Here is a 24,214-nt window from a genome sequence, read left to right on the forward strand (position 1 = left end):
TGCCTGGCCCGACATTAGGATTAATCAGCTAAAGTCCTACAGGGCAGAACCTCATCAATGCTTGACAATACATGCAAGTTTATAGTAATAATCATAGCTTGTGTTTACTGGGGGCGACATGCCTGGCGCTGTTCTAAGCCCTTTACACATATTAGTTAATTTAGTCCTCACACCAAATATTTGAAACAAGTACTCTTGTTATCCTTGTTACGTATATTTTTCAGCAAAGTTGCCCAAGGTCACACAGCCAGTGAGTGGCAGAGCTGGGGCGAACGCAGACATCCTGGCTCTAGAGCTTATCTGCTGGGAGACCCTGCTTTCTCCTGGAAGGGCAGAGCTTCCCTATAATCACCCAGCAGAAATCCTCTAGAGGAAAGAGGTCTGCCAAAGTGGTGGAAGATGGTGGGAACAGTCCCCTCTCTGATAGGAAAACTGACCCACAAGGCATGGTGCACGGTGGACCCGGCTCTTCTCGGGGAACACGATGGGTTGAGCTTTGGTGGGAGAGACCTGCCTCTGTGGCTTCAGAGAAAGTTAGCAAGTGATACTCACAGCTGCTCAGTAACAGCCTGAGACCAGCAAGGAGCATTTGGGGCCACAAGGAAGGGTCAGGCCAGTGAGACAATGGCCCAGGCCACCAAGTTATAAGGGGATAGAAAACTTCCTGGAAGTGAAGAGGGATCAAAAAGGGAAACTCACCCAGAACTCTTCTTTTTTGAAACAGAGTCTCACTCTGTCACCCAGACTGGAGTGCAGTGGAGCAATCGTGGCTCACTGCAACCTCCGCCTCCGGGGTTCAAGTGATTCTTCCGCCTCAGCGGCCTGAGTAGCTGGGATTACAGGCACACACCACCACGCCCGGCTAATTTTTGTATTTTTAGTAGAGACAGGGTTTCACCACGTTGGTCAGGCTGGTCTCGAACTCCTGACCTCAGGTGATTCGCCCACCTCGGCCTCCCAAAGTGCTGGGATTACAGGCGTGAGCCACCGTGCCCGGCCAATCTCTGCCTTCTTAGAGTTGACACTATCATGGGAAGGCAGCAGTTACCCTATACATAACATAGCTACAGAAGTCTGGAAGCACTAGTGACACCCAGAAAAAGCAAGCCAGGCAGAAGGGTAAGTGGCTTACTCCAGCCTGAAGGAGTCAGGGGTCCTGGGCCCCTGGTTGGCCGCTAAGCACCTTTTTCCTCATCTCTCCCTTGGCCCAGGGCACCAATATCGCATCAGGCAAAGCAGTGGGTGTGGCAGTGGCCACGGGCCTGCACACGGAGCTGGGCAAGATCCGGAGCCAGATGGCGGCAGTGGAGCCCGAGCGGACGCCACTGCAGCGCAAGCTGGATGAGTTTGGGCGGCAGCTGTCCCATGCCATCTCCGTGATCTGCGTGGCCGTGTGGGTCATCAACATCGGCCACTTTGCTGACCCGGCCCACGGTGGCTCCTGGCTGCGCGGCGCTGTCTATTACTTCAAGATCGCCGTGGCCCTGGCCGTGGCCGCCATACCCGAGGGCCTCCCGGCTGTCATCACTACCTGCCTGGCACTGGGCACGCGGCGCATGGCACGCAAGAATGCCATCGTGCGAAGCCTGCCCTCTGTGGAGACCCTGGGCTGCACCTCAGTCATCTGCTCTGATAAGACGGGCACGCTCACCACCAATCAGATGTCTGTCTGCCGGGTGAGTGACGGCCAGCTTGGTGTTGCTGTGCATCACTGGCAGGCTGGGCTCCCTCTCTGGGTCTCTCCGTTTCGGTGAGGGATGGAGGAGGGAACCTGCGGGCTCTCCCTTGGCACAGAGCAGGTCCAGGTTTCCATGAGATGACAGGGAGGCTATCGCAAACAATGGCTGGTGGCCACATGTCACTGAGGCCTGTGCGTCACTGTGGGGCCCTGGCCAGGTTGCTGACAGTGTGTGAACCTCAGTCTCATCAGAAGCCTGGCTGTGTGAGCCCTGCTAGGTAACCATAAAGGGTGCAGGAGAGGCTCAAGTTCAGCCTCGGCGTAGGCACCATGCTGGCCCAGACCCGGGTTCCATCCTTCCCCATCACGACTCTGTGCAGTCCACGCCTGTCACCAGATAAGCCAGCTCCGGTAACCCGGGAAGGGCCAGGGCAGGAATTATTCATTCCCGGGCACTTGATCCCATATCCTGGGCCCGCTGCCCACATGGCCAAGGGATTCTTGCTGAGACTTCAGCAGGCCCATGGGGCAGAAGGCTCCTCCTGACCCAGCAGGTGGGTGGGTGTGGAGATGGTAAAAGGCTAGGGGTTCTCCACCCTTCCAGGTCCCCCATGGCCCCTCTGTCACCCCTTCTTCCACATCTGCCCACTGGTCTTGGAAACCCAGGCTCTGTATTCTGAGACTCTAAGGCCCTCTAGGAGCCCATCAGAGGCTGTTGTAGGGGAGGGTGCTAACGAGCTTTACTGTCCTGCTAAAAGCCCTGGTAGGGTTTTATTTAAACAGAGTATTTCTTGACTAGTAATGATTTTTTTTTTTTGAGACAGAGTCTCATTCTGTTGTCCAGGCTGGAGTGCAGTGGCACGATCTGAGCTCATTGTAACCTCTGCCTCCTGGGTTCAAGCAATTCTCCTACCTCAGCCTCCCAAGTAGCTGGGACTACAAGCGTGCGCCACCACACCCTGCTAATTTTTGTATTTTAGTAGAGACAGGGTTTCACCATGTTGGCCAGGCTGGTCGGTAACTCCTGACCTCAGGTGATCCACCCGCCTTGGCCTCCCAAAGTGCAGGGATTACAGGCCTGAGCTACCATGCCCAGCCCTAATTAAGATTTTTTTCTTTTTTTGAGACAGTCTTGCTCTGTCTGCAGGCTGGAGTTCAGTGGCACGATCTTGGCTCACTGCAACCTCTGCCTCCCCAGTTCAAGCGATTCTCCTGCCTCAGCCTTCTGAGTAACTGGGATTACAGGCACACGCCACCATGCCCGGCTAATTTTTGTATTTTTAGTAGAGATAGGTTTCACCATGTTGGTGAGGATAGTCTCGATCTCTTGACTTCGTGATCCGCTCTTCTTGGCCTCCCGAAGTGCAGGCATTACAGGCCTGAGTCACAGCACTCAGCCCTAATAAAGATTTTTAAAGTGCTGTGTGGGGAAGTTGTAGAGGCCTCATGTGCTGGATGCTGGGCTGTGCTTGCTGGGGGACTGCCGCAGGAGCAGGGAAGAGAGCGGGAAGGAAGGGACATTGATTATGTATCTCCTGGGCGCTGGGCTGGCCATTTGCTTGAGAATGTGCAGCAAAGTCATGTCCAGAAACAAGAACCATCTCCCCAGCTGAGCTGGCCAAAGAGACAGAGAAATAGGCGCCCTGGGCCCAGTAAGCCCCTGTCCCTGAGGTGCACAGGTAGGGGCTGGGTGACCAGCAGGCCTGTGTCAGGGGCTCACTCTCTGACATCTCTGGGCTAGAGGGGTCTGTGCCTCAGAGCAGCCTGTTGGTTTCCTCCCCTGAAGGCCAGGAACTCATATTCTTGAAGGCAAAAGAGGGGTGATTCCATGTTACCGGGGGAAAAACGAGGGCTCAGCTGTTGGGCCAGGGGTCACACAGTGAGATGGGCAGGCTTTCTGCCTAGCTCAGGCCTCCCTCAAGCTGGCAGCTGCCCCCAGGGATTGGAAGAATCTGCCATAAATCCCTCAGAAGCCCAGGACATTTGGACAAACCGGAGTGGGACACACCTGGGCAGAGCAGACAGTCCCCACCCGAGCCTGGACCCTGCCTTCTGTTTCCCTCCCGGTGGGGGGGGACGCCCAGGCCGATTTGGCTCTTAGTGGGGCAGGGGGCCTGGAGGACCCCACCCAGGGGTCAGGCTTTATTCACACTGGCCGCCCAGGAAGGAGGGAGGCGACCTCGCCAGCCTGAGCACGCCCCTGCGCTCCCCAGATGTTCGTGGTAGCCGAGGCCGAAGCGGGCTCCTGCCTTTTGCACGAGTTCACCATCTCGGGTACCACGTATACCCCCGAGGGCGAAGTGTGAGTTCGGGGCCAGGGTACGGGTGGGCGGGGCGACCTGGGGGCGGGGCCTCGCGGGGCGGGGCCGAGGTGTCCGTGGGAGGCCCCCGGGAGCGGGGCCAAGAAGCGGAGCCCCTCCCTGGGGCGGGGCCAATGTCCCCATTGCGACCCCTCCGGCTCCGCAGGCGGCAGGGGGAGCGGCCGGTGCGCTGCAGCCAGTTCGACGGGCTGGTGGAGCTGGCGACCATCTGCGCCCTGTGCAACGACTCGGCGCTGGACTACAACGAGGTGGGCCCCACTCCCTTTCATGACCTCTCTAGTATCCAGGAGACCCGGACAGACCCTTTTCCCAGCCTCAAAGCTCCCAGGGTTGGCGGCCCTTGCCCCCTAGGAGTGCCACACCCAGGGAGCACGGTAACCCCGGCGTACCCCTCTCTGCTGACCCTCCCTTTCTTCAGACAGGCTTTAGAACCCTCCCTCTGGGGCTCCTGGGCTGTTGGGGACTGCCATGGAAGGAGCTGAAGGGCTGGGGATACCTGGTGGGAGGGAGAGACTTGGGGAACAGGACCAAGAACGTGTTTAAAGCAGCCGAGCGCATTGGCTCGTGCCGGTAATCCCAGCACTTGAGGAGGCCGAGGCGGTCGGATCAAGAGGTCAGCAGTTCGAAACGAGCCTAACCAACATGGTGAAACCCATCTCTACTAAAAATAAAAATTTAAAAATTAGTCAGGCGTGCTGTCGCTCACCTGTAATCCCAGCTACTAGAGATGCTGAGGCAGGAGAATCACTTGAACCCGGGAGCTGAGGTTGCAGTGAGCAGAGATCATGCCACTGCACTCCAGCCAGGCAGAAGACACAGCCCGCAAAAGGCCCACATTCAGTTAAAGCCTCTGTGACTTCGGCATTGACCGCCGTTCACGTGACTGCAGCAGTGGAATGGGGCATGCGGCAGGATGTGCCTGCTCAAGGAGAGGTCCTTGGCCAGGCCCAGTCCGCTCCAAGGCCAAGCTGGGGGCAGTAGAACACCACTTGAGTAGTAGAGTGACACGGTCAGATGTGCATTTAGATCACTGAGGCTTCTGTGTGGAGGACAGACAGACAGGACTGGAACCAGGGAGGGCTGTGTGGTCATTTAGGCCAGAGAGATGCCAGCTGAGCCCTGGCTGGAGCCTCAGGGAGAGGGGAGAAGGCATGGGTCAGCGACATTTAGGAGCCGAGAATCCTGGGGCTCAGTGACTGGTTAGGTGAAAGAGAGAGGGAGGGGGCCAAGGTGGCTCCTGGTTGCTGTCCAGGCTGGGGCTGTGACTGGAGTGGCAATTACAGGGAGTGGGAGAGGTGGCTTGAGAGGCCCCCAGGGAACAAGGTTCAGCAGGCAGCGGTTGGACCAGCAGGCAGCAGTTGGACATGTGGGCTTGGGGCTCAGCAAGGAATCTTGGCAGAGTGTGCACAGGCAGTCATGAGCATGTGGAGCTGGAGGCAGGAGGCTCGTGGTCCCAGGGAGAGCAGGTGGGAGGGCGGGAGCAGGCCCAGACAGCAGACACCCGAAGGAGGCTGGCAGAAAGTGGACAGAGATGCAGGCAGAGGTCAGGGAGGGTGTGTGGCCGTCGATGCGGGGTGGGAGGCTGGATGTCAGTGTCAGACACCACCCCGGCCCCAGGGCGGCCAGGCTGGGAAGGACTCACAGGCCTGCGCACAGGAGGTTACACAGAACTCCAGCAAAGGCAGCGTCCGGGGCAAGGAGTGAGTGAGGCTGGGGATGCTGGCTGGAGGCGGCCTGCCCCTCACTCCCTATCCCACCATCCTGGCCAGGCCAAGGGTGTGTACGAGAAGGTGGGAGAGGCCACAGAGACGGCTCTGACTTGCCTGGTGGAGAAGATGAACGTGTTCGACACCGACCTGCAGGCCCTGTCCCGGGTGGAGCGAGCTGGTGCCTGCAATGTGGTGAGCGGGGGTGGGGCTTCTGGGACATCTGGAGAAGGCAGAGAGGACACCGAAGGCTTTTCTTTTTTAATGAAAGCATGTCCCCAAAGATAAATGTGTAATATATTACACATGAAAAACTAACAAAGACAGAATTTCACTCTTATTGCCCAGGCTGGAGTGCAATGGCGCGATCTCAGCTCACCACAGCCTCCGCCTCCCGGGTTCAAGCAATTCTCCTGCCTCAGCCTCCCTAGTAGCTGGGATTACAGGCATGCGCCACCATGCCTGGCTAATTTTTGTATTTTCAGTAGAGACGGGGTTTCACTCTGTTGGCTAGGCTGGTCTCAAACTCCTGACCTCAGGTGATCCGCCCACCTCAGCATCCCAGATCACTGAGATTACAGGCATGAGCCACTGCACCCGGTTGACACTGAAGTCTTGGGAGGCTTCTGGGAGGAGGAAGGACGTCTAAACCCTAGTAAGACTTGACTAGGGAGCAAAGCGGGGAGAAGGCTGAGTGTGGACAAGGGTTTGGAGTTGGGCTGCACACAGCATGGTCAGGGAATGGCAGCTGACTGCCATTTCTGGGGCTGGAGAGGAAAGTGGGGGCCTTGAATGGCAGGGTCAGAGGAGTATACCCCACAGACGGCAAGAGGCCTTCTGGGGGCCAGGCAGTTGGTGGGAGAGCAGGCGAGGGTTGCTGGCTCTGTCCTTCCTGTCCTGACCTGCCTGGACCCGCAGGTCATCAAGCAGCTGGTGCGGAAGGAGTTCACCCTGGAGTTCTCCCGAGACCGGAAGTCCATGTCGGTGTACTGCACGCCCACCCGCCCCCACGCTGCCGGCCAGGGCAGCAAGATGTTTGTGAAGGTGGGGCTGCCCGTCCGGCCTGCGCCCCTGCACACCCAGGGGAACCTGGCCATCCAAACTCCTCTGTGGGTCCGTCTCCCTGCGAATGGCAGGGTTGGGTTAGAAGTTCTCAGGAGCCCCTTTTGCCTCTAACCGGTGGCATACCCTTGATGTTCCGTGTTTTGGAAACTGAGTCCCAGGGAGGGAAAGGAATCAGCCCCTGTGCACATCACCGTCTACGGCATCTCCCGTTGCTGCTCCCAGACCCGAAGCGGGACACACAGCTCGAGCTTCACCCTGCACGGGAGCTGTTAGCCCCTTTTGAAATGAAACGGCTTCTGTGCTGGGAGCTCCGGCCACTTTGAAAAGTTAGTGTCTGGGTGACCTTCTAGGAGCAGGAGAAGCCATTGAAGGAGCTTGAGAGGCTGTTACTAGGCCCGGGGTGAGGTCTGGGGTGAGACCTGAGGCCACTGAGAGGCCTGTCACCCCCGGACCTCCTTCCCAGCACTGTGCCCTGCCACACCCCGTGTGCGGCTCTGTTTCTGGTCCCCGGCAGGGCTCAGCCCGCCTCCCTGCTGCTGAGGCTCCTACCCAATTGGAACCGGAGTAGCACCAGGGAGGCCTGGCCGGCAGGGACGAAATTCCCATCCCACCTGCAAAGCGGAACTAAGCCAAGCCCTCCCCTACCCCTATGGGCTGGCCGGGGAGGGCTTTGCTTGGTTGGTGGCTGCACCTACCCCAGCACCCTCCCCACCCCTGTTCCCTTTAGATTGTCTCACAGGGGCGCCCACTTGGTTCTCACGCTGAATTTACTTTATTTATTTATTTATTATTATTATTTTTTTTGTTTTTGTTTTGTTTTTTTTTTGAGACGGAGTTTCGCTCTTGATACTCAGGCTGGAGCGCAATGGCGCGATCTCGGCTCACTGCAATCTCCGCCTCCTGGGTTCAGGCAATTCTCCTGCCTCAGCCTCCTGAGTAGCTGGGATTACAGGCACGCGCCACCGTGCCCAGCTAATTTTTTGTATTAGTAGAGACGGGGTTTCACCATGTTGACCAAGATGGTCTCGATCTCTTGACCTCGTGATCCACCCGCCTCGGCCTCCCAAAGTGCTGGGATTACAGGCTTGAGCCACCGCGCCCGGCCCTCTGAACTTTCAAAGAATGGATTCTGGTCCCTGCCTTGCGCCTGTAGCGCTGGGTAGCCTTTCCCCTTATCTGGGTCTAGTTTCCTGAGTTTGGGCAGGAGGGAGGGTAGGGGCCCTGACTGATGTGCTGCCTCCTCTCCCGCTCCCCGTCTCGCAGGGGGCTCCTGAGAGTGTGATTGAGCGCTGTAGCTCAGTCCGAGTGGGCAGCCGCACAGCTCCCCTGACCCCCACCTCCAGGGAGCAGATCCTAGCAAAGATCCGGGATTGGGGCTCCGGCTCAGACACGCTGCGCTGCCTCGCGCTGGCCACCCGGGACGTGCCCCCAAGGAAGGACGACATGGAGCTGGACGACTGCAGCAAGTTTGTGCAGTACGAGGTGGGTGTGGGGCCGATCCTCCCTGCAGCAGCTGGGCAGATGGCAGGTCAGGGATGGGCTCCGGCCCCGCATGAATCTGTCTCCTTCCTACAGACGAACCTGACCTTCGTGGGCTGCGTGGGCATGCTGGACCCGCCGAGGCCTGAGGTGGCTGGCTGCATTGCACGCTGCCGCCAGGCGGGCATCCGCGTGGTCATGATCACCGGGGATAACAAAGGCACTGCCGTGGCCATCTGCCGCAGGCTCGGCATCTTTGGGGACACGGAGGACGTGGCGGGCAAGGCCTACACAGGCCGCGAGTTTGATGACCTCAGCCCCGAGCAGCAGCGCCATGCCTGCCGCACCGCCCGCTGCTTCGCCCGCGTGGAGCCCACACACAAGTCCCGCATCGTGGAGAACCTGCAGTCCTTTAACGAGATCACCGCCATGGTGAGGGCACAGCCTGGAGCCCGGGAGAGGCTGACGAGCGGGGCCACAGGGCGCAGAAAGAGCAAGCTGGGCAGTGCTCCCCTCAGCCTCATGCTTAGCTTTCCTAACGCCTTGTTAGGATCTTATTTATTTATTTATTGAGACAGAGTCTTGCTCCGTGGCCCAGGCTGGAGTGCAGTAGCACGATCTTGGCTCTGCCTCCTGGGTTCAAGCGATTCTCCTGCCTCAGCCTCCTGAGCAGCTGGGCTTACAGGCACTCACCACCACACCCAGCTAATTTTGTAATTTTTTTTTTTAGTAGAGACAGGGTTTCACCGTGTTGGCCAGGCTGGTCTCAATTTTTTGACCTTGTGATCCTCCCACTTTGGCCTCCCAAGTGGTGGGATTACAGGCGTGAGCCACCGTGCCCAGCCTTCTAACCTCTTATTACCAAAAAATTCAAATACAAAGAGAGATTTAAATAGTGTTCCTCTGGCCCAGGTGCCCAGAACGCTGACCTCCAGCCTCACCCAGTCCTTTTCCTTGACCTTAACCCTGACCCATGGCCCAGCCTTGATCTGCACGCCAGCCTTGACTGAAGCTGCGACCTGGTTCTTGATCCATCTCTGACCGCTATGCTGACTTTGCCCCTGACCTTGCTGTTGACACTCATCTTAATCTAATTATTTGTGTGTGTGTGTGATGAGGTCTCACTCCGTTGCCCGGGCTGGAGTGCAGTGGCGCAGTCATGGCTCAGGGGATCCTCCCACTTCAGTCTCCTGAGCTGAGACTATAGACACGCACCACCATGCTGCCCAATTTTTTAACTTTTTGTAATGATGGGGTCTCCCTATGTCACCCAGGCTAGTCTTGAACTCCTGGACTCAAGCAATCCTCCTGCCTTGGCCTCCCAAAGTACTAGGATTGCAAGTATGGGTCTCCACACCCAGCCTGACCTAACTGTTTACTTTGAGCTTAACTCTGATATGGATTTCAGTCCTGACCTGGACCAAGACCCGATTCTCAGCACTGACCTTGACGCCACCCCACCCCAGTGTAATACTTTATGTTGACCTCAACTTTGACCTGGCCTTCAATCTTGACCTTGAATGCGACTCCAGACTTAATACCACTTGACATCACTCCTCATATGGTCCTGGACTTGGCCTCTGACTTTGACCTGACCTTCAACTTTTTTCTTTTTTTTTTTTGAGATGGAGTCTTGCTCTGTTACCAGGCTGGAGTGCCATAGCGCCATCTCGGCTCACTGCAACCTCCAACTCCCGGGTTCAAGTGACTCTCCTGCCTCAACCTCCTGAGTAGCTGGGCTTACAAGTGCCCACCACCACACCCAGCTAATTTTTGTATTTTTAGTAGAGACGGGTTGTCACCATGTTGGCCAGGATGGTCTCGATCTCCTGACCTCGTGGTCCGCCCGCCTCCCCCTCCCTAAGTGCTGGGATCACAGGTGTGTGCCACCCCCACCTCATTGTCTTCCCTGACCTTGTGCTCGATATTCTCGCCAACTTTGTCCTCGTCTGCTCCCCTTGCCTTCCCCTTAGCCCCATCCTCAGCCTGATTTCTAAGTTAATTCTAGAACCCACCACGTGTCCTGTCCAGCTGTCTGCTTCCTCCAGGACATCCCCTAAGAGCGGGGAGGGGCTGAGTTGAGAAGAGAGGGGGAGTTGGGAGGGGAGTTTCTCAGGCACAACCCCACCTGACCTGGCCCACAGACCGGTGATGGCGTGAACGACGCTCCAGCCCTGAAGAAGGCAGAGATCGGCATCGCCATGGGTTCAGGTACTGCCGTGGCCAAGTCGGCAGCAGAGATGGTGCTGTCGGATGACAACTTCGCCTCCATCGTGGCTGCGGTGGAGGAGGGCCGGGCCATCTACAGCAACATGAAGCAGTTCATCCGCTACCTCATCTCCTCCAACGTTGGCGAGGTCGTCTGGTGAGGCCGGGGATTTCCCCCTCGCAGCCTGTTCCATCCGCTCTGCTCCCGAGACCGGGAAAATGCCCATTCCTGGGACGGGGTTGCAGGGATGGAGGGACCTGTGCATTGCCCTGGCTGGAGCCTCCCAGGGTCCCACCTTGGAGTGGACAGGGGAGAGGGCATCTGGTCATTCCCCAGAGGCCCTGATGACCTACGGATCATGGTCACCCCAGCACCCAGGAGGAGCCTGAAGAGCCGCCTCTCAGCCCTCCAGCCGTGAACTTCCACTTTTAGATTAGCAAGATGAGAGAAACCCCCCTTTAGGCAGGAATGTGTGTGTCCGTGTGTGAATGTGTATTTGTGTGCACAGGCGTGAGTGCCTGAGTGAGGTGTGTGTGACATGTGTATGTATGCGTGTGTGCTCTTGTGCATTTTGAGCCTGAGTACGAGCAGAAGAGTTTGTGCCGGTGTGTGACTGTGCACACACTCGTACTCACGTGTGAGGATGCGTGTGGGGATTGGTGAGCATGTGTGCTGCTGGACAGGTATGAATTCTGCATCTCTGCACCTCAGGGCAGACGTGTAGGTGTTTGTGTTTGCAGGATTGTGTGGCACGTGCTAGGTTTTTGCACGTCTGATGCTTTGGCATGCCTTTTTCGCGCACGTGTGTCTGTGTGTGTGTGTGTGTGTGTGTGTGTGTGTACTTGGCCTCTGCTAGATCTAAAGAGCAGATATGGGGCCGGGCACGGTGGCTCACGCCTGTCATCTCAGCACTTTGGGAGGCCGAGGCAGGCAGACCACGAGGTCAGGAGAACGAGACTATCCTGGCCAACATGGTGAAACCTGTCTCTACTAAAAATATAAAAATTAGCCAAGCACAGTGGCAGGCACCTGTAATCCCAGCTACTCAGGAGGCTGAGGCAGGAGAATCGCTTGAACCTGGGAGGCAGAAGATACAGTGAGCCAAGATCACACCACTGCACTCCAGCCTGGGCGACAGAGCAAGACTCTGTCTCAAAAAAAAAAAGAGCAGATATGTCCAGGATCCAGAGCTGAGACTGGGGAAGGCAGGGCTGGTCAGGCCTGAGGCAGAGCCGTGTACACACGCCCTTTACATCAGAGCTAGCGGAGGGAAGAGGGGCCACTGTGGAGACAGTGGGTGAGCTCCCAGCCTCGGGTCTGAGCAAGAGCTGGAGCCTCTATCTGGTGGACGCCGGGCTTTCCGGGGGCTAGAGCCCATGACTCTGTTCCAGCATCTTCCTCACGGCAATTCTGGGCCTGCCTGAAGCCCTGATCCCTGTGCAGCTGCTCTGGGTAAACCTGGTGACAGACGGCCTGCCTGCCACGGCGTTGGGCTTCAACCCGCCAGACCTGGACATCATGGAGAAGCTGCCCCGGAACCCCCGAGAGGCCCTCATCAGTGGCTGGCTCTTCTTCCGGTACCTGGCTATTGGAGGTGAGTGGGCTGAGCGCTCCGTGCAATTCCTAAGCTTCCTGAAAGCCTAGTATCAGGCTTGCAAGCCGCGACAGTGTGCCTCAGCCTGGCTGGGCCAGTAGAAACTGCATGGGCTCATGGAACCGAAAAGACCAGAGCATACCCACCTCAGGCGTGGCTGGATCTGGGTCTCTGTGTCACTGGCTCTGCCTCAGCTTCATTCTCAGGCCCGTGAGCCTCATGGTGGCAGAATGGCTGCTGCAGCTCCTGCCCTCATGCTCACTCCGTTACAACCCCAAATTCAGAAGAGAGAGCTTTTTGTCATACTGCTCCCTGGTATACTGGCTGGGTGTGGTGGCTCATGCCTGTAACCCCAGCACTTTGGGAGGCCAAGGTGGGTGGATCACTTGGGGTCAGGAGTTGGAGACCAGCCTGGCCAACATGGTGAAACCCTGTCTCTACTAAAAATACAATAATTAGCCAGGCATGATGGCAGGCGCCTGTAGTCCCAGCTACTAGAGAGGCTGAGGCAGGAGAATTGCTTGAACCCTGGAGACGGAGGTTGCAGTGAGCCGAGATGGCGCCATTGCACTCCAGCCTGGGCAACAGAGCAAGACTCCATCTCAAAAAAAAAAAAGCCTCAGGCCTGTTGTCATCGGCCACCTTGTGTCACCTGATAATCTCCAGTCACTGTAGCCAAGGGTATGGTGGATGCTGATTGACCAGCCAGGGCCCAGCATGGGCCTCGAGGGTAGGTGCCTGCAAACCACATGGCTTAGAGAGGAAAAGGGTGGCTCCCGCTGGGAATTCAGGAAATCAGGAGGCGGGGAAACGGATGCCAGACACCACCCCGTTCTCTACAGCCCGTCTCCTCCCCCTCCCCGCAGTGTATGTAGGCCTGGCCACAGTGGCTGCCGCCACCTGGTGGTTCCTGTATGATGCGGAGGGACCTCACGTCAACTTCTACCAGCTGGTGAGCAAGGAGCAAGGGATGGCCAGGGAGCCTGTTGAACTTCCAGAGCTGCTGGGTGGCCTGCAGCGTCCTTCCCCACTCACTATACACGCGTAGACATCCCCACCCAGGGAGCCACGTTCACAGCCCACTGGAAACCCAGAAACACCAGCACAGCCTCCAAAGCCAACAGGCTGCTCCCCATCCCAGTCAGTTAGGAGGGGCAAGGGGCCTGACTGCCAGACCTATCTTACCTTTATCAGGGAAACCCTAAAATGTTGAGGCTCCAGAGGAATGAGCCCCTAAATGATGGGACTTTAGGCAGAGGGTCAAACTGAGGAGATCAAGAATGGAGGGGATGGCCGGGCACGGGAACTCATGCCTGTCATCCCAGCACTTTGGGAGGCCGAGGCGGGTGGATCACCTGAGATCAGGACTTCAAGACCAGCCTGACCAACATCCTGAAACCCTGTCTCTACTAAAAATACAAAAATTAGCTGGGCGTAGTGGCACGTACCTATGTCCTAGCTACTCAAGAGGCTGAGGCACATGAACCTGGGAGGCGGCAGTTGAAGTGAGCCAAGGTCACACCACTGCACTCCAGCCTGGGAGACTGAGCGAGACTCTGTCTCAAGAAAAAAAAAAAAAAAAAAAGAATGGAGGGGAGGCTGGGCACGGTAGCTCATGCCTGTAATCCTAGTGCTTTGGGAGGCCAAGGTAGGCGGATCACTTGAGCCCAGGAGTTTGAGATCAGCCTGAGCAACATAGTGAGACCCCATCTCTACCAAAAAATAAAAAATAAAAATTAAGTGCAGTGATGTGTGCCTGTAGTCCCTCCTAGCTACTAAGGAGGCTGAGGTGGGAGGATCAGTTGAGCCCAGGAGGTCGCAGCTGAAGTGAGCCTCGATTGCACCACGGCACTTCAGCCTCAGTGACAGAGCAAGACCCTGTCTCTAAAAATAAAAGAACACAGGGCCAGCACTGTAGCTCATGCCTGTAATTAATCCCAGCACATCGGGAGGCCGAGGCAGGTGGATCACCTGAGGCCAGGAGTTTGAGACCAGCCTGACCAACATGTCGAAACCCCGTCTCTACTAAAAATACAAAAATTAGCTGGGCATGGTGGTGTGCGCCTGTAGTCCCAGTTACTTGAGAGGCTGAGACGGGAGAATCGCTTGAACCCGGGAGGAGGTTGCAGTGAGCCGAGATCGTGCCACTGCACTCCAGCCTGGAGACACAGCGAGACTCCATCTCAATAATAATAATAATAATAATAATAAAAGAACTGACTGTGTGCTTGACACAAATTACTAGGAATGTGGCAGTGACTGAGCAGGCCAAGTCTTGGCAAAGAGCTTTCAGTCTAGTGGGGAGAGGGCCATGGAAACAGGGTGCTTCAAGGGGGGAGGTATTTGATGGAGAAAAAGCAGGTGGTGAGTCAGAGGCCGCCAAGGCTTAGACCCAAAGTAGAACTTTGAACTTGAGTTGCAGTTGGAATTTCGGGGGGGTCCAGAGCTCCATGGTTCTAGGAGGAAGCTGCTGACGGGCAGCAGAGTGGCTCAGAACGGGGGCACCCAAGTGTTCCAGGCTCATAACTGAGTTCCACCACATGCTAGCTGTGTGACTTTGGGCAGTCTTCTTAACCTCTCTGTGCCTTGGTTTTCTTATCCCTTAAATGGATGGTAATATTTCCTGCCATATAGGGCTACCCAGAGGATGAACTGAGTTAATACTTATAAAATGTTTAAAATGACATCTGTTGCATAAGAGCTATGTAAATATCAATTAAGTTAATAAAACCCAAAGGAGGCTGGGTGCAGTGGCTCACACCTGTAATCCCAGCACTTTGGGAGGCGAAGGCAGGTGGATCACTCGAGGTCAGGAGTTTGAGACCAGCCTGGCCAACAGGGTGAAACCCTGTCTCTACTAAAAATACAAAAATTAGCCAGGCACGGTGACAGGCGCCTGTAATCCCAGCTGCTTGGGAGGCTGCGGTGGAGAATCGCTTGAACCTGAGAGGCAGAGGTTGCAGTGAGCTGAGATCGAACCAGTGCACTCCAGCCTGGGCGATAGAGCAAGACTCAGTCTCAAAAACAAAAATAAAAAGGTGGGGGACCTTGCAGGATGCAGGGAATAGGAACCAGGCAGGCGAAGGGGAGCAGTGGCCTCACCTGTAGAAATGGGGCCCCCCAGGGTTTTCTGATGTGCCGAGGCGGGTGGATCACTGGAACCCAGGCTGAAGTTCCAGCCCTGCGCACCTTCTCATGAATAATTCCGGAGGCTGCAACTGAGACCTGTGATGTGTGTGGCAGGTGCTCACTGGCGAAATCCAGAAGGTCTGCACCACTCATTTATGGCAAGAGCAACAGACCCATTGACACTTTTTTTTTTTTTGAGACAGAGTTTTGCTTTGTCGCCCAGGCTGGAGTGCAGTGGTGCGATCTTGGCTCATTGCAACCTCCGCCTCCCGGGTTCAAGCGATTCTTCCACCTCAGCCTCCTGAGTAGCTGGAATTACAGGCAGCTGCCATCATGCCCAACTAACTTCTGTATTTTTAGTAGAGATAGGGTTTCACCATATTGGCTGGGTTGGTCTTGAACTCCTGACCTCAGGTGATCCACCTGCCTCGGAATCCCAAAGTGCTGGGATTACAGGTGTGAGCCACCGCGACTGACCAAAACGTCCTGACATGATCTCATTGGTATTTTCTTCCGTGTGTAGATGCGGAAGCGTATAAGCATTCGCATGCCGGGGTGCAAGGTGTGTGTCCCTGTGTGTGTGCGCACATGTATGCATAAGCCATGGTGATCTGGCAGGGTGGGACCCGACAGCAGTGGCACAGTTGGCAGGAGGATTTGGGCCTCTAAGTCACTGGGTGGGTAGAGTCAGGTTCAAAGTTCAGGACATTTTCTCTTCTCTATGATCAACACCAAATACAAACATGAGGCCGGGCGCGGCAGCTCACGCCTGTAATACCGGCACTTCGGGAGGCCGAGGCGGATGGATCACTTGAGTCCAGGAGTTTGAGAGCAGAGCAGCCTGGGCAACATGGCCAAACCCTGTCTCTACTAAAAATTCAAAAATTACCCAGGCATGGTGGCTCAGGCCTGTAGTCTCAGCTACTTGGGAGGCTGAGGTGGGAGAATCACGTGAGCCCAGGAAGTCGAGGCTACATTGAGTTGAGATCGCGCCCTTGCCCTCCAGCCTGGGCGATGGGCGTCAGACCCTGTCTCAGAAACAAAAATCAAAAACAGCACAACGTGCACTTGCTCCAAAGGCTGGAGCTTGAGTTTTGGAGAAACGTCCACCATTGATTTCAGAGATGATCAGATTCTTTATCTCTTTGTTAAAATAAGAAATCTAGCCACGCTTATTTTCCTTCCTGCATGAGAGAGAAGCAAAGATACCCAGCGTGGCCTTATCTGCATTTGTGCAGTGTGCGAAAACAGATGTGTTTACGGGACCGACAGTAGATCCGACAGCCGGGCATTTTACAGGCTTTTCTTTGAGGATTATGTTCACAGCACATGGCCCCAGTTTCTAATGGAAAAGATCTCTGTGTTCAGATTAGACTCCCAGGAGCAGATCTGTATTTTCGGAGAATAAGCCGGTTAACGGTTGGAAACATTCACCCTCATCCCCGTATTATGAAAGAACAAGACAAGTTCCCCGGATGCCCTCAGTTCAGCCTCTTATCGCAGCAGATTCTGTGAACAAGGTTTGTGAGCAGAAAGAAAACGCCCCTGGGCTTGCAGGGGCAAAGGCGACTTCCCTCATTGACCCTAACGGCTTCTTGTTAATTACAGAGAAGATGCCTGTCAAGGCTGCCCCCTGCCATTCATTAGTCTCTTCAGTGGCAGAAATGGAGTGAGGTATGAGGTGTAAATGGAATCTTTTTTGTTTGTTTTTGAGACAGAGTTTCGCTCTTGTTGCCCAGGCTGGAGTACAATGGCATGATCTCGGTTCACGGCAACCTCCACTTCCCGGGTTCAAGTAATTCTCCTGCCTCAGCCTCCCAAGTAGCTGGGATTACAGGCACGCACCACCACGCCTGGCTAGTTTTTATATTTTTAGTAGAGACGGGGTTTCACCATGTGGGACAGGCTGGTCTCAAACTCCTGACCTCAGGTGATCCACCTGCCTCGGCCTCCCAGAGTGCTGGGATTACAGGCGTGAGCCCCTGTGCCCGGCTGTAAACGGAATCTCAGTAACAGTGATCGGGGCCTGTGTCCCACACAGGTGAAATTCGTTCACACATGGTTTTGTCGGTTGATTTTCACACGCATTTCCTTATTCCGTGGTCTCCAGGGTCCTGCCAGCCTCCCCAGGCTAACGCCACATGTTCTCCCTCTGATCACCGCCCCACTGCTCCAGTCCCACTCTGTGCCTTCCTTCTCCCTGGCACGGTGCAGCGCCCCCCACCCTGAGCCCCTTCCGGGATCCCCGGCCCACCCTATGGCAGCGTTTTGTGAGCTGGTTGTGCCCAGGCGTGGGCCAAGGGCAGGGTGAGGCTTCCCTCCTCCCACCCAGCAGCGCCCCACCTGACTTGCCACTCTCTCTGACCCGTCATGGTGCCCTCAGAGGAACTTCCTGAAGTGCTCCGAGGACAACCCGCTCTTTGCCGGCATCGACTGTGAGGTGTTCGAGTCCCGCTTTCCCACCACCATGGCCTTGTCCGTGCTCGTGACCATTGAAATGTGCAATGCCCTCAACAGGTGGGCTGGGCGCAGGGCCTGGAGCTGGGGGTTCCAGCATCGGTGTCTGAGGGGCAGGGTCCAGGACTGGAGTCTATGGGTCAAGAGGGTCCAGGATTGAGGTCTGGGGCCAAGTAGGGTCCAGGGTTAGGGTCTAGGGGTTGGGGCGTCCGACACTGGGATCCAAAGGTCCTGGGACCAGGATTGGGATGTAAGGGTCAGAGGGGCCCGGGGAGATTCTGAGAGTCCCTGGGGACCAGGACTGGGGTCTAGGGGACAAAGAGGGCCGAGACTAGGGTCTGAAGAAATAGAGAGGCCAGGATTAGGTCTGAGGGAGGGAGAAAGGGGGCCACTGGAGAAGTGGCCAGGCTCCTCCCACGGGGTGGGTGCCCACGGCAGGGCCTAAGGAGAGCGCCCTGTGCCTTGGCAGCGTCTCGGAGAACCAGTCACTGCTGCGGATGCCACCCTGGATGAACCCCTGGCTGCTGGCGGCCGTGGCCATGTCCATGGCCCTGCACTTCCTCATCCTGCTCGTGCCGCCACTGCCCGTGAGTCACCCCGCCTGCCCCACTGCCCTGCTCCCCGGACATCACGGGACCCGGGCTGGTCACTGGGCCTGTCCGGGCCCCCCTGCAATGAAAGCCACCTGGAGGAGAGGGAGGTGAGGGGTCTGGCCAGCCACCGCCTCCAGATATGGCCCCACTGTCAGGAGCTCCCAGACTTGGGGGACGGAGAGGGGAAAACCTCTTGCTGAGGGGATCGCGCAAGGCTGGGCTGGGAGCAAGGACAATACCTTCCCTGGGCAGAATCCTTCCGCCTCCCCACAGGATGGGTGGGAGCTGGCCCAGCAGGCAAGGGCGGGGGGCCTTCAGGCTGAGGAAACCGGGTAGACGAAGATTTGGAGGCTGCATCCAGGAGGTTCTTAGGCGTGCTCACGAGGAGTCCATCAGAGTCCCGGGGGGTAAGGCCGGCGGACGGCCGGGGCACGGGACAGTCAGTGCTTCCTTCAGCCAAACCTCCCTTCCCCGCCCCGCCAGCTCGTTTTCCAGGTGACACCACTGAGCGGGCGCCAGTGGGTGGTGGTGCTGCAGATCTCCCTGCCTGTCATCCTGCTGGACGAGGCGCTCAAGTACCTGTCCCGGAAGCACGTGGACGGTGAGTGGAGGCCCCGCCCCGCCTGCTGCCCGCTTGCCTCCAGCCTGCCCTGCACCTGCCTCTGCTCCTGGGCTGCCGTGGACGCTGTGGGTGCGGCGTGCAGAGCCTCTCTGTCTGCACGTGGTGGGGAGGGCATTGTTGGATCCCCAAGCGGAGGGTGTGAAGGGGCTCTGTTGGCTGGGATCCAAGGTGTCTGTGGGGTCCGGCACTACAGGGGTCCTGGGCTCACTGGGCCAGCAACGGGAGCACCGCTCGGCCACTCAGCCTGTCTTCACCTGCCACCCCCTGCGTGGCCAGGGCCCCTCTTCTGCGCCTCGGCCTCTGACCCCTCTGCAGTGGCCTGTCTTTGTCCAGGCATTCTGGGAACAGTCTCGCAGGCCTGGAGTAGGCAGCCACGACCACCTCTTGGACCCCAGACCACACTGGGTTGGCCTCTTTGGTGTCACCTTGTGGGTGGGGCAAGGGGAGCGTTCTTTGTTTCCGAGCTCACAGCTTGACTCCAGAGTGGAGAGGACAGGGTGGCCGGTGTGGGGGTGGGGAGAAGTGGGCAGGGACATGGGGTCCCTCCACCTGCCTCTGCCAGGTGGGCTCTGAGAGTGGGTGATTCTGAACCTCCAAGGGTCAGGGACACGGCTTTGTCTCGCCGTCAGGGCTGCTTAGGGAGGGCGGAAGCAGGTGAGCTCCTGTTCCTGGGAACATGCACAGAGCCAGTGGCCATGTGGCTGGACTGCGGTGCAGGGGCCTAGCTTGGGCTGGGCAGTGGCTGAGGCCTGCGTGGGGGCAGCCGGGTCTTGAGGACCACCTCTGGCAGAAATGTGCCCCAGGAGAGGGAGTGGGGGGCTATAAATAGATCACGCATCCGTCATTCCCTAGGGGCTGAGCAAGGGAGCTGGCCTGTCCAGGGAGTGGCCAGACTTCTGGTGGGGCCCACTCGAGGGTGCAGGTGGGCACTCAGCCTATTGGAGCTCACGGGTGGGGGCGGCTGAGCCAGGCCATTCTGCCCCCTGCCTGGTTCTTTCTGGCCAGTGTTCTGTTGCACCCTTGGGAGATGTGGAGAAAGGAGGAGACCTGACCCTGGAAACGTCCATCCAGGGGGTCCTGAGGCCTCCCAGCACTGGCCACTGGCCGGAGCGCCCGGATGGCCTGCCAGGAAATCCTCCAGCCGTCGTTGGCCACACGCACTCACTTGCAAAGCGGGTGTCCTGGGGACGTGGCAGCCCCGGTGGCTCCTTTGTCTTCCTCGGGAGATTTCCCAGATGGCCACAACTACCTAGGAGCTCGGCAGGTTTTCCTGAGAAAACGTAAAAGTGAGAAAATTCTGCCCATAGCTAAAAGGTCTCAGCCAGTGGGGAAAAGCCTGTGTCTCAGATGCCTTTCTTTGCCCATTGGCTGCTGGATGGTGGAGGATTCCTGGGCCTGAAGAGGGGGAGGGCCCTGGCTGGGCGAGACAGGCTAGGAGGGCTGGGAGGGAGAGATTCCAGGAGGTAGGGGGAGTTTTCGAGGCTTTGAGTTTAAAGCAGCGTTTGGAAAGAACGGGTTTGAACCTGGTGAAACAGGATTGGGTGAGCACAGATGCGCTCAGAGTGCAGGGTAGAGGGGTGAGGCCCAGGGGGTGACAAGGGCCTTGAGTGCCAAGGTAGAGACCCTGGACACTGTCCTCAGGGCAGTGGGGGAGCACGGAAGGGGTGGGGGCGACTGTGTCCTCCATGGAGGGCAGGCAAGAGGGGGTGAGACTAACAGAGGCCGGGCGCGGTGGCTCACCCCTGTAATCCCAGCACTTTGGGAGGCCGAGGCGGGCGGATCACCTGAGGTCGGGAGTTCAAGACCAGCCTGGACAACATGATGAAACCCCGTCTCTACTAAAAATACAAAATTAGCTGAGTGTGGTGGCGCATGCTTGTAATCCCAGCTACTCAGGAGGCTGAGGCAGGAGAATACCTTGAACCCGGGAGATGGAGGCTGCAGTGCACTCCAGACTGGGCGAGACTCCATCTCAAAAAAAAAAAAGAAAGAAAAGGGGGTGAGACTAACAGCAGGAGGTGGGCAAGCGGCGTTATCGGATCTGGGGAGGAGGCAGAGCTCTGGCGCTGGGAGCAGTCTCAGGCAGCACCCCCACCTCCGCCTCCCCGAGAGGCTGACTGTCGTACCTGTGATTTTTGGCTTGGAAAGGTGCTGCCTGGATCCTGGAGGACAGACACAGGCTGGGTACCTTCGGCTCCATCTGAGGGGTGGGGCGGAGGCACCCCGAGGAATGTGCCCGCTGGAAGCCCAGCCAGCCCTGCCCAGCGCGGCTGCGGTCCCTGGGGCCTCCTAAAGCCAGAGGGGGTGGGGGTGAGAGAGGGACCCTTGGCGCTCCCAAGCCAGCTGGGTGGCCTTTTAGGGAAGTTTTTCTGAAGCCTGATGCTTCTGGCTGCCCCATGATTTATGACCTTTACAAGGGATGTGTCCTGGGGAGAGTTGTGGCTCCTGGGTCAGCCCTGGGGGCTGGGGGCGGTCCTCCTGCCACACCTCCTGGCTCTGCCCAGGTGTGGCTGAGCAGCCGTCAGGGGAGGCCTGGGGGCTGGGCTATGGGGGGGTGGTTGGAGATCTGGGAGGTCCCAATTACAGGCTGGCTTAGACTTTTCCCTGTGGACAGTGAGGAGCCGTGAAATGGGCTGTTGGGACTGGATCTCAGCTTTGGCTTGATGTTAGGTGCAGAGGGATGGTGGGATGGTAAGACTGGGGCTGGGGCCAGGGCGGGAGGCCTTGAGTCCTGGTGGGGGGCAGCAGCAGAAGAGATTAGCTGGCGCATTTTGAGTGAATCAGGCCTGGGTGTGAGAGCTGGCCAAGAGAAGCAAGGATGACCCCGGTTCTGAACCTTGTGGTGACGGGTGGCGGTTCCCCAAACTTAAAACCAGGAGAGTACGTACTGGGGGTTTGGAGGTGTTCATGGAGCAGTGGAGTGAAGGAGGCGTGGGGGATGTTGGGAGAATGTGTCCCGCAGAGCAGGATCCTGGCTGCAGCTCAGGGGGTCTGGAGTGACAGAGGCCATGGGAGCCTGGGGCTGTTCTGGAGAGGTGGAGGATGGAAGGGGCTGGGAGGGACCGGCTGGAAGGAACCCGCCTGGATGTGTGCTCTTACACATGCATCATTTTTTTTTTTTTGAAATGGAGTCTTGCTCTGTTGCCCAGGCTGCAGTGCAGTGGCGAGATCTCAGCTCACTGCAACCTCCGCCTCCCGGTTCAAGTGATTCTCCTGCCTCAGCCACCAAGTAGCTGGGATTACAGGCTCACACCACCATGCCTGGCTAACTTTTGTATTTTTAGTAGGGGCGGGGTTTCATCATCTTGGCCAGGCTGATATCGAAATCCTGACCTCGTGATCCGCCCACCTCAGCCTCCCAAAGTGCTGGGATTACAGGTGTGAGCCACTGCGCCCGGCACAAATACATTTTAACACGCTCTTGGTTTTTTCTTCCAGAAGAAAAGAACCAGAAGTGAGTGCTGGGAACAGAGTGGAGTCTCCGAGGTGTACCTCAGACTGATGGTGCCCAAGCATTGACCTCCACCCCGACCCCTGCCACCACGCTCGCCCCTTTGCCCACTGGGCCCCACCAGATAAACCACAGGCCTGAGGCCAGAACGGTCATCTCCGGCCCCATCCTGGGGTCTCCGTCCCCACTTCCTTCTGGCCTGCGGGCTCTGTAATTCCTGTCTCTTGGACTCTCTTGGGAAGTTCCCCCACTCTGATGCTCTAGCCCAGGAGCTGCAGGCTGGAGGCGGGGGCAGCCAGGAAGCCGGAGCTGGCAGCAGACCCAGAGATCCGGGGCCCCTCCACCCCCAAATCACGAGCCCGTCTGGAGCTTGCCCCCCTCGCTTAGAAGCTGGACGTTCACTTGGTGACTGGTGCCTCCTCACTGACGAGGACTCTTGGGGGTCCTTCTTCCCGCTCTGACCTCTCCCTTGCGCCTGGTCTGGGGCCGGGTCAGCCACAGGGGATCAGGAGGGGCCATCTGGGCCCAGCTGTGCACAGCGAGGGTGGGCAGTCCCCGCCACTCCGCTTTGCTTCCACAAAGTCGGCTCCTGAGAGCTTGAGGCTGTTTCTGTTTATATGTGCAGGGCCCGGGGGGTGAAGGGTCAGCAGAGACACAAGGACTGGGGAGGGGGGCGGAGCAAAGACGCCGTTCCTGGGAGGCAGCCTGGAAGGACTGTCTCAGCCCCCCTCGCTTCCTGGACTCAGGGTTCCCTGTCCTGAGCACGTAAGACTTTTGGAGTCTCGCTGTCGCCCGCTGTGCCGCGCAGAGGTCAAACTCCCCACCCACGTCCCTGGCACCTGAGACCCCAGACAGCGTCGGGTCCCTGACCGAGGTGCCCTTCCACCCAGCCCACCGTCTGCACAGCTGGGGCCTCCGAGCCTGGTGGGCTCTCCTGGACTCCTGGTCTCACTCCTTATCCCCTGCCCACGACAGCCCTGAGCTGAAAGCGTATCACTAAGGATGGCTAATTCCCCACGGGCACTTGCTCTCCCGCCCTCGCTCCTGGTGTATTGCGTCAGGTCAGATGACAGGAAGGTGCCATTTGATGGACAGAATTTTTCTCTTAAGTCAGCTTTTGCTACTTAGGCAAAAACTCACTGGCTGTGGCAGGAAACAGTATCAGGTACTGCCCCGTGCCTTGGCTGTCCTAGAGAGGGTGCAAAGTGATGATTTTGTGTGTAAATCAAGACTCACAACCTTTTCCTAGTCCCCCAAAGCTACTCAGCCTGCCTTGCAGACCAACGGGCTCTGTGTTCTGTAGCCCCCCTTCCCACGCCTCCCTCCTCTCCTCTCTCGCAGGTTCTGGGGGGCCAGTGAGAGAAACGCAGTGCGGGAGGCAGGGCGTCCGGTGCCTGCAGAGATTCTCTGCTCCTTTCCTGGGGGCAGGTGAGGAGGTGGTAGCAGGAGCAGGGCCCTGTACCCGCCTGCTGACGTGCTGTTTGGTAGAGAAATAAAGGTTGTGTGTCGGGCGATGGAGGACCCTCAGCGTCTGTTTCCTGGGGAGTATTCCCACCTGTTCCACCTACGTGGTGTCTGCCTGAGGCCCTACCACCTGCCCACGTCCACTCCAGGAAACGCTGAGTGAAGGGCTGGGGTTCACATGTCGCCAGGATTGTTCTCTGGCCTCCAAGACAAGACCCTGAGAGCCACACTGAGTGGCAGGTGCCGCGCCTGTAGACCCTCCTGGCTTCGGGATGCTTGATCCTCAGGGAACGGAGTTGGCAATTTGTGCACGAGTTCAAAGGCCTTTTATTTTATTTTATGTTATTTATTTCTTTGAGACAGAGTCTTGCTCTGTCACCCAGGCTGGAGTGCAGTGGTGCAATCTTGGTTCACTGCAACCTCCGCCTCCTGAGTAGCTGCCTCAC

General features: G+C 57.5%; 1 protein-coding gene across 2 annotated transcripts in view; it reads left to right on the forward strand.

The window, feature by feature from the left end:
* ATP2A3 (ATPase sarcoplasmic/endoplasmic reticulum Ca2+ transporting 3) overlaps positions 1 to 23,818 on the forward strand; it is a 39,104-nt gene extending 15,286 nt beyond the window's left edge. The window contains exons 8-21 of one of the 2 annotated variants that reach the window (XM_064378072.1): positions 1,212 to 1,676; positions 3,892 to 3,980; positions 4,145 to 4,247; positions 5,769 to 5,900; positions 6,624 to 6,749; positions 8,034 to 8,252; positions 8,346 to 8,681; positions 10,394 to 10,614; positions 11,850 to 12,052; positions 12,919 to 13,004; positions 17,565 to 17,698; positions 18,108 to 18,225; positions 18,715 to 18,832; positions 22,292 to 23,818. In XM_064378072.1, the coding sequence (XP_064234142.1) occupies positions 1,212 to 1,676; positions 3,892 to 3,980; positions 4,145 to 4,247; positions 5,769 to 5,900; positions 6,624 to 6,749; positions 8,034 to 8,252; positions 8,346 to 8,681; positions 10,394 to 10,614; positions 11,850 to 12,052; positions 12,919 to 13,004; positions 17,565 to 17,698; positions 18,108 to 18,225; positions 18,715 to 18,832; positions 22,292 to 22,311 (2,370 nt within the window). In that variant the 3' untranslated portion in view covers positions 22,312 to 23,818. The remainder of the gene's footprint in view (positions 1 to 1,211; positions 1,677 to 3,891; positions 3,981 to 4,144; positions 4,248 to 5,768; positions 5,901 to 6,623; positions 6,750 to 8,033; positions 8,253 to 8,345; positions 8,682 to 10,393; positions 10,615 to 11,849; positions 12,053 to 12,918; positions 13,005 to 17,564; positions 17,699 to 18,107; positions 18,226 to 18,714; positions 18,833 to 22,291) is intronic. The other variant, XM_064378073.1, reaches the window with a different exon arrangement.
* The last annotated feature ends 396 nt before the right edge of the window (positions 23,819 to 24,214 follow it).

This window comes from Aotus nancymaae, unplaced genomic scaffold, assembly GCF_030222135.1.
Source record: "Aotus nancymaae isolate 86718 unplaced genomic scaffold, 86718_ANA_hifiasm-v0.15.2.pri h1tg000018l, whole genome shotgun sequence".
Classification (NCBI taxonomy): domain Eukaryota; kingdom Metazoa; phylum Chordata; class Mammalia; order Primates; family Aotidae; genus Aotus; species Aotus nancymaae.